We start from the raw sequence: 18,539 nt of genomic DNA on the forward strand, positions 1-18,539 counted from the left end.
GGATTGAAGAAAGGGCATAAAATTGGAGATTTGAGTAATTTAGGGTTAAGTTTAGGGATTTTGGGTGAAAGATGAGTGAAAGAGATGAACCAGAGAAGTACCACACGTGTGGACAGCAGCAGTGGCCTAGACGCATGTGCGTGTGATCCCGACCACATGTGTGTGGGGCCCACTATTAAGAAAAAGACTATCATGGCCATGGTCGGCCAGGGATGGACTCCAAAACTCTCAAATCTCAGCTCGATCCGATGCATGGTTTGTGCGCGGTGCTCCGCCGAAGTTTCAACCTTCCTGTAGAGCCAGATTCTGGAAATCTGCTGTAGAGAGAAAAACGGCTGCAATAGAGGATGGATTTGAAGCGTCGATGATTATAGGAGGAGAAATATGGATGGAAGAATGTGGGGGTGAATTGGGATAGGTGTAGCTTCGCACCACGGTAGTTAGCTCTTTGAGGAAGGGAGGGTTTCGCACCCAATTGAATCTCTACAACTCAGAAATTTAGAAGAGTAGAAAAACGCAGCAATTTTATTAATATTCATTAAATTAAAAAGATTACAAGGGGTGCCTATTTATAATAAAACCCTATACCCTAAAACTCGCGCCATGTGCGCAACCTATTACTTGGAGATGAAGTAATAAAAAATAACAACTAATCAAAGTAATCTAAATTGTTCATGATATTTCTAATAACAATAATAACCAAAACCCAAAGTACTAGATTAATTAGAATAGTGGGCCACGATCATGAGAACCCATGGTGGGATTCACATGACTATTGGGTCCACCCCAATGAACCAAAATGCAGTCCTCTAATTAGGCGGCCTTCCCCGGATGTCGTCATCGATCCAGATTGATGGTGGGGCCCTCCTCCTTGCGTGCGTACGTATGGGGGCATGCGCGTGATGTCTCCATCAGATTTGGGTGGAAACAAAAGGAAAAGAAAGAAATAGGGAGAAATATAGAGAAAGAAGAAGAGAAATAGAGAGAAAAAGAGAAAAGAATACCTCGAAAGAAGAGAATAAGAGAGAGAGATAAGTTGGAATCACTCCATGCCTTCACACCATCTCCAATTATAGGGGTTTTTTCTTTTGCTCAAACAAAGAGAAAATTTTATTTCAATGCATAATAACCCCTAGCGCTTCACATGCCCACCCTTAATAGTCTTTTGGGGTGTGTTTTTACAAAAATACCCTTGTCGGTAAAAAAAGTCCAAAATACCCCCTATTTCAAATAAAACATAAGATAGCTTAAAAGAAATAAAATAAACTAGAAAGAAAATCTGTCCAAAACAGTCCACATGTCCACGATGTATTCATCATCCAATGGTCCGATAAGTGTATCCAATGAATCCAAGGGTTTAGATGTGTCTAATAAGCTCCTATATGCAGCCCACGTGCATCTTCCGAGTGTGGGGGTCTTCAAAGATTCATAAACATGTATGTGGGGTCTTCCAACGCGACTACGTACTTGATTCAATCTCCATATAATGATCATCCAATCATATAGATGCTGGAACTGGGGGCCAAGGCTTTCCTCATCTTCTGGTATGCTCCGAATGGTGCTCGGATGTCCTCATCAATAGCCCTTTTACCCGCATTTGGGGCATATGCAAATGCAATGCATATTTTCCTTGTGCTTTGCTGATATGTGATTGTCTTCTTCTTTCTTCTTATCTTTCTCCTCCACTCTCTCTATCTCCTTCTCTTTCCTTTTTCATAGTGAGAAAAAGTTGGGTTACTTTCCAATGACTGACGCTTGTATGTAAAATTACACATCCAATCAACTGATGAAAAAGAATGATATGTTGCTATGAATATCATTATTGCTGTTGCCTTCTTGATCAGAGAGTGTTGCTTGACGCATGTAGTAAAAGTTTCATGCGAATGCAAGGGTCAATTTGCATCATTTAAAAAAATAGAGAGAGAGAGAGAGAGAGAGAGAGAGAGAGAGAGAGAGAGAGAGAGAGAGAAGAAAAATGCAAGGGACAATTTGCTTTCCATTGTGCATTCGCTATGTAGGAACCATTATGTATGGAATTAAGAAATGTCAGCAGATTTCGTCTCATGTTTTGTGAAGTTAATTTTCTTCTCTTTCCATTGTATCGTGTTCTGTCAGATGAGAAGCCTGCTTCAGCAAAGAATGAAAGTTCCAAGACTGAAGCGTCTCTGGAAGAGCCACAAGGAGGACAAGGAGGCAGTGCCTGTTGGCCAGGAACAGGGATTCCTGCAGATGCCTTTGACTTCTCGGCCATTTCTGGGCTACTTGATGTATGCTTTTTTCTTTGTAACCCCTTGTAGCATATTAGATAATGGAATTTTGGAATTCTAGTTCTTGCGTTAAAAAATATATATTTCTTTTTATTGAATGAAAGATGTGTGATGTAGATCTTGCTTCTCTAACTTGAGATACTTTGTATTTATTCTTCATTTTTCTGATTGGTAAGATGCAACTATGATCGGCATGGATGTGAAAGGACAATGGGCTTAAGTTGCGATAGGACTTGGTGGAATGGTTTTCTATGCAGACCAGAGGAAATAAATAAAACATTTGCAAGATCAGATGGTTAGATTAGTCAATTGATCATCTAATTTCACTTTCAAAAAAAAAGAAGAAAAACAGATCATCTAATTTCTTCTTAGATATAAATGTAAAATGGTAAATTGATGAGGATAGCTTGTTTTGGTTGATCAAAGTTGTATTTACCATTTGTACTTTATGCTACAAATATGGTGGATTGATTTAATAACATTTTGTATAAAGAATAGTTGCGTCGCTTAACCCTTTTGGTGGAGGAGAAGATTAATCTACTATTGGAAGGGCTAGTCAGATATTTTTAGGAGAGAAACTAGTGGGCTCCTTTGGAGATATTAGTCAAGTAATCCAAAAGAGAAACTCTGCTGGTACTAGTGGATCATAGGCTTGTAATTACAAGGCGACTGGGACGATACTTCTATGACCATATTAGAGTTGTTCTTAGGGTCTTTCTCGAGTTTTCCTCCTGAGATTAAGAATAATGAGTTTTCCAGATTGGAGATGGACCAGGGTTATCTGGATTACTAGTAACCTTCTCCAAGAGAAGGGCCCATCATCTTTTTTTTTTGCCTGTTTGATTTAGCAAACTTTATTTTGTGCCAAAGGAAAGCTAGGATCCAAATCTGGAAGGATAAAGTGGGAAACATTCAAAAAAGGTTGGTAAGACTATAAGAAGTGGAATTAGATTAAAAGCACTGTTGTCAAAATCCTACGATTTACGATATATGATTTGAACCGAATCTTAAGCAAAACGATTTGAATCCCACCTTGAATCCATTTTCATATGAATCCTTCAATTCTATGATTTGAATCCTATGGTTTACGATTCAAATTATAATTCTTCTCTTCTATTTTAAGTTTTACTTGGCTTTCATTTTATGTTTTTAAATTGGTTGGAGGCTTTAAGAATCATTTAGAAAAGTAAATTATTTTATTCGTTCCTTATAAGAGATTAAATGATATATATTGTCTTCAACATTAAATCATGGATTTATTTTATTTTATTTATGATTTCTTACTTATTAACTGGTTGAAACACCAAATTGATGTATGACTTATCTAGAATGTTTTTATGGATGGTTACCATCATGTTGTCTTGTATGTATTGTGGAATGATGTTTAGAAGTCAAAATATCTTTTTTTTCGTTGGTGTACAATATCAAATGCCACTTTTCCAACGGGATTCTACATACGAGAAAAGAAACAAGAACATAATTTATTAAAGGATCCTTGTATGTTTGTTAAAGGAAATTTCTTGAAAGACAAAACTAAAGGATAGATAAAAATCCTTTAACACTATCATGACATGGTATTGCTTGGTGCATAGTGATGGCAAACGGATGATTGATGAGTTAATTTTTTTTTTAATGATTTTTTTAATATATATTTTCATTTTTTTTTTCAAAATTTAAGGGAAAAAACTCACAATTTATGATACAATTTGTGATTCGATATGATTCAACCCCTATTACGATTTACGATACAATGATGATTGTGACAACATTTATTAAAAGCTAAAAATGGACAAAGTGAGACTTTGGGAAGATTTTTGCGTAGGTCAAAAGTAATTTAAGAGAGTTTCCACTAATCTTTTACTGGTGGCTGCCAAGAAAGAGATCCTAGTGTGGATTGCTCTGAAATGCTTTGGAGAGAGTTGGTGCCTATGTGGTTGGTGGTGGCTGATAAGATCTTTACTCTTGACCATCTCATACATTTGGGTTCCATCTGTACATCGTACATCTAGGTTTCGTATCTATTTCAACATTGAAAAGGTTTTTCATGAATCCCTTGGAGTGGTCTTTGCCTCTTTGGGGGAGAGCATCCGATTAAGTGGAGAATGTTGCCAATGACTATTTACTGGGGGATGTGGAAGGAAAGAAACAAGAGGTCTTTTTAATAACTCTGCGATTCACCTTGAGAAGTTGGCCGATTGCATTAAGAACTACATCATAAAAGCCATCTTTCAAAAAAAAAAAAAGTTTCCAAAAAAAAGAAGGCCTTCAAGGGCTGAGTTCAATGGGTTGTGGGATATCGGGGTTTAAATTTCTTTTCAATTGGTGTTTGGTGGCGAACGGTGAAGACTCCTCTCATAGAATTGTCCCTTGTTGGAAACGACTTCCCTTGGGGGGTACAATCTTAATTTCGTGGGCTTGTGGCTGAAGCAAGGTAGGCATGCATTGCATGATGATAAAGTTATATTGTCTTCACTTTCTATGGGCTGGTGGGACGACCTGAAAATGCCACAAGAGTAGAGGGTTTCGCTGTCAGAGAAGGATTCAACCTATTTGTCAGGAAGCATTCTCCTATCACTCTCTCTCATAATAAAATTTTTGTCAATTTTCACAAAAAAAATAATGAATTTGATTAGTGACGTTGATAAATTTTAAGAAGCCTAACAATGTGATTGGTCAAAGTCAAACTAGTCAGATGTGGTCAAAGACTAGTCAAATTAATCCTATAGATCTAAAAGATTAAAGAAGTGAACATGTTAATAAAACAAATATGGGTGAGAAAGTTAAGAGAATTTGTGTGAAAGTGAAAGGTACAAAGATGATGCCTCATGGTTAAGTAAAAACAATTTTATAACAAGGGAAAAGTAGTCCCAAATGGCATAAATGGCCTAAACATCCCTAACTAGCAAGAGAGTTAACTTCTCTAGTCCCCTCCCTAGAAATGATAGGAAGATACAAGAGAGAGCCAAAATGTCCCTTCTTTTTCTTCAATCTCAATCTTGATGAGGGGGTTCCTTGGTCATGACCCCTTAGGTCTGGTTTGGAGATGAAGCAACCCTTGCTCTTCATGGTTCATCTTGGTTGGTTCGAAGCTTTTATAAAAGGGCTAATGAAATTGCAAGAAGACCAAAATAATGGAGAAAGTTTTGTTCTTTACATCAACCATCTAAATGAATGAGATCTTTTGTCCTCTCTTTGGCTCAATCCACTTCGGGCAACACTCCTTAGTCCGCTCATCTAAATAAGTACCTTGGTCAAAGAAATCAAGGAACAAAAGACTTTACAATGGTTTGAAGACATCCCTACAGGCAACGATGCTATGTCAGAGGAGGGAATTGGTTAGTAAGGTTTGATGGAAAGTAGTGTTCAAGGGAGAGATGACCCATTAGAGGATTTGTTAAATACGAGCAGGAAGCTCAATTTATCTAAATGAGGTATGCATTCCAAGCTCTCAAGGCATGGGACATGACCATCGATCAAAGTGCCCAATGCAACAACTTAAGAGGAAAGTCAAAAGTAGGAGGGAAGTGAATTTGGAGTTGACAGGTCAAGAGGAAAGTAAACAAGTTTAGCGCCCACCACTATCGACAGAGCCTTCTCAGCCCCTGCTTAAATCTTACAATTCCCCTCCCATGTCCAACTTCCACCCTGTGCTCCTTAGTTGTGAGGATCCATAGTGGATTAAAGATGCCCAAATCAAATTTAGGAAATCGATTGAGGTCTCCTTTGGGACTCGCAATGAGGATTGTAACTCTCTTTCAGTTCGTCAAAGTCAGAGGCACACAAAAAAAAACTCAAAAGTCCCCTAAAGGTTGGAGATTGGAGAAGATATAAAGTCCCCTAAAGAGAGGACTGTAACTCTCTTTCAGTTAGTCTTGAATCTTCTATCAATTACAAGTTCGATCTCTAGAAGTTTGAAGAAAAGTCATAGGGCTGCTCCAGCTTCTCGATGAAGATCCTCTCCTGGAATGTTGGGGGATAAAACACTCACATTAATGATACGTCTAAAAGATATAAAGCTCAGATAATTGTCCTCTAAGAAATGAAGCTCAGTCCGTCAATCGTGCAACCTTAGACCTTGTGGAGCTCAACTCACAAAGATTGGTTTTCTCCGCTACAACCAGGGCTTCGAGTGACATCTTGGTGGGTTAGGCTTCTAGAGCCTCAACTAAAGTTGATTCTTTGATTGGTTCCTTCTTTGTTTCTGTTGTTCTTAAATATTTTCCCTTCGGGTTTTCATGGATTTTCTCGGTGGTATATGGATCCTGTAAAGCCACCCTTAGGCACCTCCTCTAGAATGATCTAAACACGATTCGTAGAAAATGGTCCCTTCCTTGTTGCCTTGTCGGAGACTTTAATGTCATTCGTTTTTCTTTTAAAAAATCTAATGGTAGTTGCCTCATTACGAGTATGAAGTCCTTTTCGGATTGGGTTGGTTCTAATGATCTGGTGGACCTCCCTCTTTTGGACATTAACTTCATATGATCTTACGGTCAAAACTCACTGATCCTTTCTTGCCTCGACAAGCATCTTGTTTTGCCCAATTGGTTAGATGGTTTCTAACATATTTCCCAAAGTGGGCTTCTCCAACCTGTTTCCGACCATTATTCTATTTTATTGGATTCAATCGCGGAAAGTTGGGGACCTAAGCCTTTTTAGGTTTGAACTATTGTGGCTTGAACTTGATGGTTTCTTTTGCGTTGATTAGTAACTAATGGTTTTCGTTTTCTATTTCGGCCAAGTCTGGACTTGTCCTTAGCCAAAAGCTTAAGCTCCTCAAAACTTCTCTGATTAATTGGAGGAAATCTTCCACTTTTTCTGAAAGATGATGATATTATTAAAGCCAAATGTCAAAAAATACAAAACAAGAAACAAACAAAAACCAAAAAAGAAAAAAGAAACAAACCACAAAGAAAAGCCCTATCAGGGAGCCCACTCCTCGATATACAAAACCACCCTATTAGAAATCCTCTCTAGAAAACCCTTTAAATTACAGAAACAATGGTTGTTTCTCTCCAACCAGATAGCCCAAAAAACAAGTAATAAAGCAATCTGCCATTATTTCTTACCAAACGAACCTCCCACACAGCGTGCCAAGCTCGCAGCAAAACTTCAACCTAACATGGCATCACCCAGATGATGTTGGCCGATCTTAGAATTCTAGACCAGACAATGTGAGAGGTGCAATGGATGAACAAGTGATCCATAGACTCCTTGTCACTTAGCCACAATGAACACTCACTAGGATGATGAAGGAACTTTTGCGCAAGTTGTCGATAGTTAAGATCTTGTTCCTTCTTGCTAATGAGACAAACACAATGACTTTCGTAGGTGCACCATATGACCAAACATGGTTAGTAAGTATGACTAAAACCAACGTCTGTTGAAGGGGAAAACGACATTGATTAAAGAGACTGCACCGAGAACACACTGTTATTGGAATGGCTCCACACCAGTCAGTCCTCCCTTGGAACAGACTCCACACCCTTCAACAAGGACAGAAGAGAAACCAAGTCACCAACCTCAGCATCGTAGAAACCCCTTCTGCAAGGGGAAAGCCACACACCCCCATTGACTCGGAAAGAAAAGCAACTAGCCACGGAGATGCCGGTAATGGACAAAATCGTTAAGGGAAGGGAAGATCTTCCTTGGTCGGCATTGAGGTAGAAATCAACAGTCTTCTATCTAATATTCAGCTTCTGGATGCCAAGGAAGAGTTCAGACCCCTTTCTGATGCAGATAGTGAGTTAAGATCGACTTTGCTTAAAAGAGTATTTGACATGGTGTGCCGTAAAGGCCGTTACAGGGCCGTAAAGGCCGTTACGTAAAGGTAATGGTGGCAACCGTTACACGTTATGGGGTCGTAAAGGTTGTAACGGCCGTTATGGATAAAATGACCCATAAAGGCCATTACAGCCCCCGTAACGGCCCATTACGTCCCCCGTATAGGTTGTAATGGCCCCGTAACGGCCCGTTACGGGGCCGATACAGGTTTTTAGGGTTTTTCTCAATAGAAAAAAAAAAAGAAAAAAAGAAAAAGAAAAAAAGAGACCGTAACAGCCGTTATGGGGACCGTAACGGCCGTTACAACCCGTATCGTAAAGGTAGCAATGGTGGCAGTTACAGCCACCGTTATCGTTATGGAATACCTTGGTATTCGAGCAAAATTAAGCAAGAGGAAATCAAGTGAAGGCAATGTTCGCATGCTCGGTGGCGTAAAGAAGGTAATAAAAACACTCGCTTCTTCCACAACATTGCCAATGTTAGAGCTCAGAACAACAAAATAAGTAGTGTTTTCATTGATGATTCTAAGATTGAAAACAAATTGTATGTCTGTCTGTGATCATATTGTTTCCTTCTTTAGTAATCTGCTTTCTTCTGATGGTTGGTCTCGTCCTAATTTAGATAATCTCTCCTTTCCCTAGATTTCTGTTGAAGAAGCCACTGCCCTCAAATCCCCCTTCTCTAAAGAGGAGATTAGGGAGGTGGTGTTCTCCATTGGTAGGGATAATGCCCTTGGTCTAGATGGATTTCCTCTAGCCTTCTTCCAAGTTTTTTGGGAAGTGATTAAAAAATACCTTATCAACTTTATCTCTCAGTTCTCTTCCTTTGGTCGATTACCTAGAGCTATGGGAGCTTCATTCATTACCCTCATTCCTAAAATTGACAATGTAGCTCATCTCAAGGATTTCTGGCTGATTAGCCTATTAGGGGTTCCCTATAAGATTCTAGCCAAGGTCCTTGCCTCTCGGCTTCGACCAATCCTTTTCAAAGTTGTTTCTATAGTCCAGGGTGTCTTCGTGGCTAATCGGTAAATCTTAGACTTTGCCCTAATTGCTCATGAGTGTATGACTTTAGGGATAATGAAGGCAAAGGTGGCATTGTTTGCAAGCTTGACATTGAAAAAGCTTGTGGTCATGTTGACTAGAATTATCTTGATTACATGTTAGGTCGTTTGGGGTTTGGTTTTAAGTGGTGCAATTGGATTAGGACTTACATTTCCTTTGTTCGTTTCTCTGTCCTTGTTAATGGCTCCCCTAAAGTTTTTTTTTTTTTTAACTCATCCCGAGGCCTCAGGCAAGGCGACCTGCTATCTCCCTTTTTCTTTGTTATTGCTGCTGAAGGCCTCAATAGAATGATCAGGAAAAGTGTCGGCTGGTCTTTATAGTGGCTTTAAGGTCACTAAATCAGGATCTTCTCTCATATCCAATTTGTGGATGATACATTATTACTTTTTTGTGATGCTTCTGTGATAGCTGTTGAAAAGCTCCGTGAATGCTTCTGTCCACCACTAGTATATGGATGGCAAAGAATTCTGATGCAGCTTAATTGAAGGATTTGTCATTAATAGAAAGACATTGAACATGCGTACCACTTTATAGATGATCAAGTCGTCTAGTTGTTGATAGAAAATTGTTGGTAGGGGGGCCAAAATATAGACCTAGGAACAAAATTTCCAACAGCCCTGTTTTCAGAACTAGAAATAGAGAAGAAATTCTCTAGCTGAGGATAAAGGGGACTGGGAGATTCCAGTATCCTTCAGGGATTAAAACCACTAGAATAATACAAGAAGAATCATACTTCTCAAAGAAAACTGTAATCTATTTTATTCATTCAAAATATCATCTTTTCATGCCTTTTGATATACATGTGGCTAATTATACATTGCCATTGCATACAAAGCCTTAACTAAAGCAAAAAGTTTAAACTTAATTCCTATTGGCTTATATTTCCTTTCCTAATTTATCTCAAGCTATCCTATAAAAGCTTGTAATGAAAGAAAGAAGTAACAAAAAGAATTTCTCTTAAAAGAATTCAAATCCTACTTGAGGACTCGAAAGTCCTAGTATTATTCTCATTGCATCCACAAACTATTCAAAGTAATGCTAAATATAAATCCCAAAGGAGGTAGATGGTTGGACTATTGGGCCTCACAGTGTATTGATTGTCAATATCAGGGCCATCCGTTGAATATTTGGGTCCCATAGTAGGATCCATTAATTTGGTCCTGATCTTCATCAGCGCCCCCAGATTGCCAGTTAGGCAAATCTGGACCCTTGATGTGGTCCATATTTTATATGGATTCTGGAAGGTTCAGTAGACCTGATATTTAATCTGGATGGTTAATGCGATCCAAATCTTGAATATGGTCTCTGGATGGGCCTGATATTCAATCTGGACCCTAGCATAGGCATATTCTGTCTGATTTTGCAATACATACCCTTGGGCATGAATGATCACTCAATCAGCTAACCAATCTCAATCTGGGCCCTGGCTGGATGATTGAATGGTCTGGATGCATCAAGTTCTATCAGATGCAACAATAATTTTCGTTTGTCCCTTGACTAACGACATATGAAGTACTCGCAGCCCTTGATTGTAGTTGGCTGTTTAGTTAGAATTATAAGATAGAGGAGTGATGGAAATGGCATATGTTGGTTAATATCCTGTTCCTTATACATGTGGAAAGCATTTAGCTACTGTAAATCTTGATACTTTTTTTCACATGTATGTGGACAACATTATTTCGGCAATCCTCATTGTCGTATTTTTTAGTTGGTGGTTCTATAATGTCTTTATAAGCTTCTTGGCTAAGATTCTTATGTGATTTATATTAATAAACATAGGATCCTACCATCAAGGAATTAGCAGAACAGATAGCAAAGGATCCTTCATTTAATCAGATGGCTGAACAGCTCCAAAAGAGTGTCCAAGGTGCAGGCCAAGATGGTATCCCTCAGGTGGATACAGAACAATATTTATCTACCATGCAACAGGTTATGCAAAATCCTCAGTTCATGACCATGGCTGAACGCCTTGGTAGTGCTCTTATGCAGGTATTAACTCTTATTCAGCTTTAGACACACCCTAATAACATCTATTGAAAATTATGCCATTTGTTAATACGTGATTGAAATTTATTAATTTGTTCTTGCAGGATCCTTCTATGTCGAGCATGATGGAGAATTTAACCAATCCATCTCACAACGAAAATCTTGAAGAACAAATGGCACGCATCAAGGAAGATCCATCTCTGAAGCCTATTCTAGATGAGATCGAGACTGGAGGCCCATCCGCAATGATGAGGTTTGAGATTCTAAGATAGTATTGCATTAGTAAACTCTGTAACATTTTGATATCTTTCCATAATAGGCTTTGTCAATTTTATATGCTTCTTTGTGTTAGTTTAGTTTCTTTTTCTCTTTCATTGGGTTTAGGTACTGGAATGATCCTGATGTCCTACAAAAGTTAGGTCAAGCCATGGGTCTCAGGGCTTCAGGAGACACAGCAACTTCAGCTGAACTTTCTGGACCTGATGAAGTGGAAGAAGAAACTGAATATGAGGATGAGTCTGCAGTTCACCACACTGCTAGTGTTGGTGATGTGGAGGTATTTTTCGGCCTTTTAAAACTCAAGACTAGGACATATTCACTTATTTTCTGTTTGTTGGTGCTGCTGGTCCAAAACAAAATGTGTCATTCAGTATCAATCGATCCCATTTTTTCTCCAACACATTGAACATGTGCAGCACATGCTCACTAACACATGAAGGAAACGGTCACCACAATTAAGTGATACGGTAATGAATCAGTCTATTATGAAAAAAATGGACCATGATACCACATATCAGCCGATATGGGGTCGATCAGTGTTTGAAATATCGATTTCGCGTTATGTATCACATTCTTGGGATACGGATATGTGTAGGTTATCGCATGGGATATATCGGTTATATCCAAGGTGTCCCGTATCGGTATCGGTTGGCGTAACGGTGACCTCCAAAACCGATACGGATACGGGGGCGTAACAGTGATACGGGGGTGTAACGGCCCGTAACGGCGCAAAATTTTTTTTTTGCCAAAAAAATATGAAAAAATATGAATTAAATCCGGAATATTCTAAGCATTCCAAATATGCATTCATTTATAAATTGGAACATGTTTATGGTGGTGTAACGGTCCACTCTTTAGTGAGAAGTTGTATCGGACTGTCTGATGAATTTATGAACCAGATAACCTGAATTTGACTACAAAATTCATATATTTAATTTTCTAACTATCTACTATCAATGATAGATATATTAGAATGAATGTAATATGAAAATATCTTACATTTAGGTGTTTGCAATTATTTTTGAGGGCCAAAATTCATGCGTAAATAGAAAAAAATATAAAATGGCACCCCAAATATGTAAAATGCACATTAACATGTTCTACTATGATTAACACATCATATGGCATCATTAAAACAGCAAAAGAATCATTAAATATTATTTTTAGAATTTTCAAAACCAGGGCCGAAATAAATGTGTAAATAGAAAAAATATAAAAATATATAAAATGGCACCCCAAATATGTAAATTACACATTAACATATTCTACTATGATTAACACATCATATGGCATCATTAAAACAGCAAAAGAATCATTAAAAAATGATTTTTCGAATTTTCAAAAAAATGGCTGAAATAAATGCGTAAATAGAAAAAAATATAAAAATATATAAAATGGCATCCCAAATCTGTAAAATGCACATTAACATCTTCTACTATGATCAACACATCATACGGCATCATTAAAACAGCAAAAGAATCATTAAAAAATGATTTTTTGAATTTTCAAAAAAAGGGCCAAAATAAATGCGTAAATAGAAAAAAATATAAAAAATATATAAAATGGAACCCCAAATCTGTAAAATGCACATTAACATGTTCTACTATGATTAACACATCATATGACATCATTAAAACAGCAAAAGAATCATTTAAAAATGGTTTTTCGAATTTTCAAAAAAAGGCCAAAATAAATGCGTAAATAGAAAAAAATATTAAAAAAATATAAAATGGCACCCCAAATCTGTAAAATGCACATTAACATGTTCTACTATGATTAATACATCAAATGGCATGATTAAAACAGCAAAACAACCATTAAAAACTGATTTTTCGAATTTTAAAAAAAGGGGCCAAAATTCATGCGTAAATAGAAAAAAATATTAAAAAATTATTAAATGGCACCCCAAATCTGTAAAATGCACATTAACATGTTCTACTATGATTAACACATCATATGACATGATTAAAACAGCAAAATATATTAAAAAAAGTATAAATACCTATTTTTGACGAATTTCTGAAAAATGGCCCACCGAGCTTTGATTCAAAAAAATCTATAATATAATGTGTTTTTCTATCAAATACCTAGCTAAGGTTGGTCGAAATTAGTAGTAGAAGGACTTAGAAACAGTTTGGAAGCAAGAGGTTTCAAAAAAACGGCAAAAACAGAGCTAAAAAAAAAGTTACCGTTTCGGGCCCGTTACGGGCCCGTAACGGCCCGTTACGCCCGTATCGGTCCCGTATCGGCCGATACGGGTACAAAAAATCGAATCGGCCGTTTCGGCCCCGAAACGGGTAACGGTTCGCACCGTTACCGTTACGTATCGGCCGATACGTAACCGATTTGGCATTCCATGGTTGTATCGCATAATGTACCGATGTCGTTGGAAACATTGGGAAGTTGGTCAAAATTTTCAATGAAACTTTAGTGATCGTTAAAAAAAAGACATCAATACACACTTATAAATCAAAATATTTTTTTTTAAAAAAAAAACAAGTGCGCATAATAGGTTTTCTTTATATGGAGTCCTAATCTATGCGTTGTCTAACTAAATTGATGTGAGTATATTCAAAGTCTATTCATATAATTTATAAATGTAAGAAAACGTGTGGAAACACAAGCACTGCATTCAAAAAACGAAAGAAGAATCACTAAATTAGGTTACGTACATGTTTGAATTTATGTTTGGACTTAAAGATTGCAACCGATTTGCGAGAAATTGAGAAATTTTATTTTATTTTTTAATTTCTAGTAACTCGGCCCATCTCCTCCAAATCTCGAAATCGAAGCTCCAAATATATGATTTTTCATCCAAAATATGAAAAATTCATGGATTTATAACGATTTGACCCTGATTTAACATGATTTACAAAAAAAAAGGATTTAAAATCGAAAATGCTCACCGGATCAAGCATGTGGGATATATCGCACTACTTGTGCATTTCATATCACATAGGTGGGATACAAGATATATTGGCTGATATCGTCAATATTTAAAACATTGAGGCCGATAAGCCCTGTATACACTGTTTATTCATTTCCACCATGAAAGAAGCTTAGAAACAAAGTTTAAACTAGATGTAGAACTATTTTTGAGGATCAGAACACAACTTGAGTGGGATTCGATGAACCAAAGCTGAGTGGACCATTTTTTTAATCTTTGTTTTGTTGTTCTTATATGTAACAGGCCCAAATCACCAAATCATGCTTGACTTGTGTTCGATTGAGACCTATTTGGTTGACTTTCAGTAGCTCAAGAATGGCCTGTCACACCATCAGGCAGAAGGTCCTTAAAAAAGCTTAAATGGCCTATTTGGTCGACTGCATGATTGACGGACTGCACGACTTTTATTATTTGTGTGACACCATAAAAAAATTTACATATTTGGGATCGTCACATGTTTTAGAAATTTATCAATCACTATTGAGATTTTTTTCCCAAAGAAAAAAAAGTTTCAGCAGTTTTAATATTGGTATTAGATTTTATAGAAATGGACACCTATCGTTGTTAGACACTGACATAATGTGTCAAGCATGAGGACCTTGAAAAACCTATAATGGTATTAAAAAGGATTAGTATATGCATTTTCTCCATATATGCATAAGAGATGGAAAAGACTAGTATATGCAGATCCTCATACCAAGCATGTCCAACTGTTTGGCGAGGAGCATTGATCTAGTAGGCCATTGCATGGATGGGCTATAGATTGGGTGAGAAATTGCAGTGATTGTACAACTCTGACTAATGATGTTGTGAGTTTTGCTTGTTGAAAGCCAACCCTCCCCTCCATTAGAAGGCTACTAATTGGATGGCTACCGCAGTCTAACCCCTTTGCTTTTGAGATACGACCTGCCAGCTTCTGGTCTGCCAGATCAACAGTTCAGATCAGCACTTTTTGGCACATGCATTGTGAGGGAGCCACTGAGAACTTGAATGGTGTGAGCTGCATATTAGCAGTTATAATGCATCTACACAACTAAGAATGCAATAAGAATAGTAAAATTATGTCAATGCCGCTAAAGTGCGAGAAGAAAAGATAGATTTGAGCATTTTTTATTTTTATTTTTTTTTGTCTTTTTTTTCTTTTTTCTTTGAATAGAAGTGGCGACAGATGTTTGACATCTATGTTGAATACAATGAACTTTTTCTTCTCTGTTTTTTTTTTTTTTCATCTCTTTTTAAGAAAACAGGAATGTCCCTGTTACATAGTTAAGTGGTTTAGTAATTTAGTCGAAACTGACTGATTGGTTAAGTCCATTGTCTTCTTTATTAGTTGATAATTAGATACAGTATGTTTCTAATTTTCCAGTTTATGTAGTGTTATAAGTTGTTGGTAAATGTTTCATTTCATGTCTATTTGGAAATTTATTGCTATACTCTGTGGGAGGTCTCAATGTTTTTTTCTCCCAATAAGTTGCCCAGAGCTTTTCTTCCGTAGTCCTACTAGTTGGCGGTTCTAGTTTATGCAGTGGCTGTTCCAAATGTTGCTCAGTAATGGTGAAGCCTACAGAGCAATATTGGCTCTCTTATTGATACATTTAGCTGTTTCATAGAGCCAACCCAAATAGCTAGGACAAGGCTAATGATGGTGATGATGCATTCGCTGTTATGTGGATTTTCTTCGTGCATTTAACGTAGTCAACCCGCAGTTGATTGTTTAGCACCATCATGTATAAAAAACATTTAAAGTAATTCCGTGGCTCAATTAGGGTTTGAAGAGTGCGCTGGCTGCGGGAGCAGACAAAGATGCAGTAGATTCAGAGGGAAGGGCAGCTTTGCATTTCTCATGCGGTTATGGAGAGGTATGTTTCTTCTATAATATGTAATATATGTATGCATGCATGTATATATAGCTGGTTCCCCCAAAGAGCCCAAAGGCCTGCCATCAAGGCCAATCTCCAGCTCACCCTTCTTTCTTTCCCAAGCCCAACACAGTGCCATGCCAAGAGGAGGTCACCAATTGATCCTGGCATCACCCATGGGCCATGGCACATTAAACAGTCTAAGCAAGCTTGCCCACACATTTTGAGCAAAAGGGCAGTGTATGAAGAGATGGTCAATTGATTTTGCATTTTCCATGCACATCACACAGACGCTGTGGATTATCATTGACCTTTTTTGAAGGTTGTCAATAGTCAAGATCCTCTTTCTCCCAGCCAACCAAACAAAGGCTGTTTACTTTTGGAGGGGCACCATAGGACCAAACATAGGACACATAAATGCATCTCTCTCCGACTGACAACGGGTGAATCATCTTGTAAAATGAATGGACCGTGAAGCCTCCCCAATTTGTCCTTTTTCTACACCATCCTATCTTGATCCTCCTCGGCTGCCAATTTTATTTTTTTTTGTATGATGTAGCCCACCTAATGATTGGATAGGCCTGATTTTCGGGGCATCCCGTCATTGTGATGCTCACTTAATGCATGGGTTGGATGGAATACACAACATGTGGGTTCCACACAGGAAAGTGTGATAGGCCTGATTTTTGGGGCATCCCGTTGTTGTGACGCTCAATGCATGGGTTGGATGGAAGACACACAACATGTGTGTGTGGCGTGTGTGGACATAGGTCATCAATTACATGTGGTAAGGCTTTGCATACGTATGATGGGAAACATTTACAGTTGGGATCAAATCCACTATCTACAATTTGCATGTTCCCAATACATATAATGTGATTGTTTCTATGTAAATTAACTCTAATTGTGGTCAAGACTAATGCAGGGGCATTTTCACACTGAGCTCGAGTGGGGTGGCCTGTGGGATGCGGGGGCACACTCGGGGTGGGTGGCCTGCGAAACTCATTTGATTTGGGGCCCGTGTGAGGCAGGTGGCTCGTGTGATTTGGGGCCCACGAGGAGAGTTCAGCCGATGACATAACCCATGGATGTGGGGCCTGGGCAATGAGATAAATGGATTAATTCGTCATGCTCTATTAGTTCGAGCTTTTAGATTAAGTGGTTAATTGTCTTGCATCAAATTGGTATCAAAGCGGGAAGTCTCGTGATCGAGACTCCTCACCGGGGGTGATTAATGCAGGGGCATTTTCACACCGGGCTCGAGTGGGGTGGCTTGTGGGATGCGGGAGCACACTCGGGGTGGGCGGCCTGTGGAATCCATGTGATTTGGGGCCTACAAGGAGGGTTCAGCGGAGGACCTAACCCATGGATGTGGGGCCTGGGCTAATGAGATAAAGGGATTAATTTGCCATGCTCTATCAGTTTGAGTTTTAGAGCAAGTGGTTAATTGTCCTACATCAAGGACTATCTGTTGAATTCATGGGCACATACTTTGCGGTTGGAACCATATATACCATGTCCCTACCATGAGGGGCATTGTACATTAGCTGATTGTTTGATCCCCTAGCTGCATGATGGCCTGCAAAAAAGTTTGTTTAAATTAGGAGGCATCCATTTGCAAGCTATAGTGCATCCCACTATATCATTAAATCATGGTGGTTTTTGCACTGTGGTCACTCAGCCCACTAGGTGAAAAGTTGGGATCACTGAGGGTGGGTCCCTGTATGAAGGTCCTGTGAACTACAATTTTGGGGTGTCATTGGCGGCCCGACCCCAACCTGATTGTTCAATAATTGGGCCCAAGCCTTGACCCAGGCCTCATCAAGCTGAAGACTCCTAGTGCCAAACCTGACCTGCCAAAAATTATTCTATTCCATGCCAGATCCCAGCCTGACCTGCTGTACAATATTCAAGACCAAAAGATTCAGAAACCTAAAATCCTTACTTTGTTTCCCCATCAAAAGAAAAAAAAAAGTGGAAATTATTATGATCCAAAACCTGTGTGCACAAGCGAAAGTAAAGGTAGCTTTGATATTTCTACCAACTGTTTCTAAATAAGTAACAAGAAAGTGCTTTAAATTCATGCAAGCCATGGGAGTGTAAGCTCTCTAGAATGAACCCACTCCCATTGTTTCATATCTGAATCTCAATTTCGGAAAAGAAAGAAAAAGATGATAATAAAAATGCACATTAAGCCTTTCCCTCAGGATCTTCAGTTCTTCTACTATTCACCTCCTTCTAAGGATGCCAAGAGAGACAGGAAGAGGAACTGCAATTTTTAGGTTTGAGTCTTGGAAAGTGGAATGTACTCTCTCGAGAATGTAGTGGGCTCAGTGCACCTCTTATGAGAACAAGA

General features: G+C 38.4%; 1 protein-coding gene across 3 annotated transcripts in view; it reads left to right on the plus strand.

Moving 5' to 3' along the window:
* Window positions 1-18,539, plus strand: part of LOC131223699 (ankyrin repeat domain-containing protein 2A-like) — a 39,537-nt gene that overhangs the window by 12,531 nt on the left and 8,467 nt on the right. For all 3 annotated transcript variants that reach the window (XR_009160632.1, XM_058219169.1, XM_058219168.1), the window contains exons 2-6: window positions 2,116-2,267; window positions 10,892-11,101; window positions 11,203-11,351; window positions 11,483-11,654; window positions 16,091-16,183. Coding sequence is in view for 2 of the 3 variants with exons in the window: in XM_058219169.1 (XP_058075152.1) it covers window positions 2,116-2,267; window positions 10,892-11,101; window positions 11,203-11,351; window positions 11,483-11,654; window positions 16,091-16,183 (776 nt within the window). In the remaining variant the exon portion in view is untranslated. The remainder of the gene's footprint in view (window positions 1-2,115; window positions 2,268-10,891; window positions 11,102-11,202; window positions 11,352-11,482; window positions 11,655-16,090; window positions 16,184-18,539) is intronic.

The sequence above is a fragment of the Magnolia sinica genome, chromosome 13 (assembly GCF_029962835.1).
Source record: "Magnolia sinica isolate HGM2019 chromosome 13, MsV1, whole genome shotgun sequence".
Taxonomy (NCBI): Eukaryota; Viridiplantae; Streptophyta; class Magnoliopsida; order Magnoliales; family Magnoliaceae; genus Magnolia; species Magnolia sinica.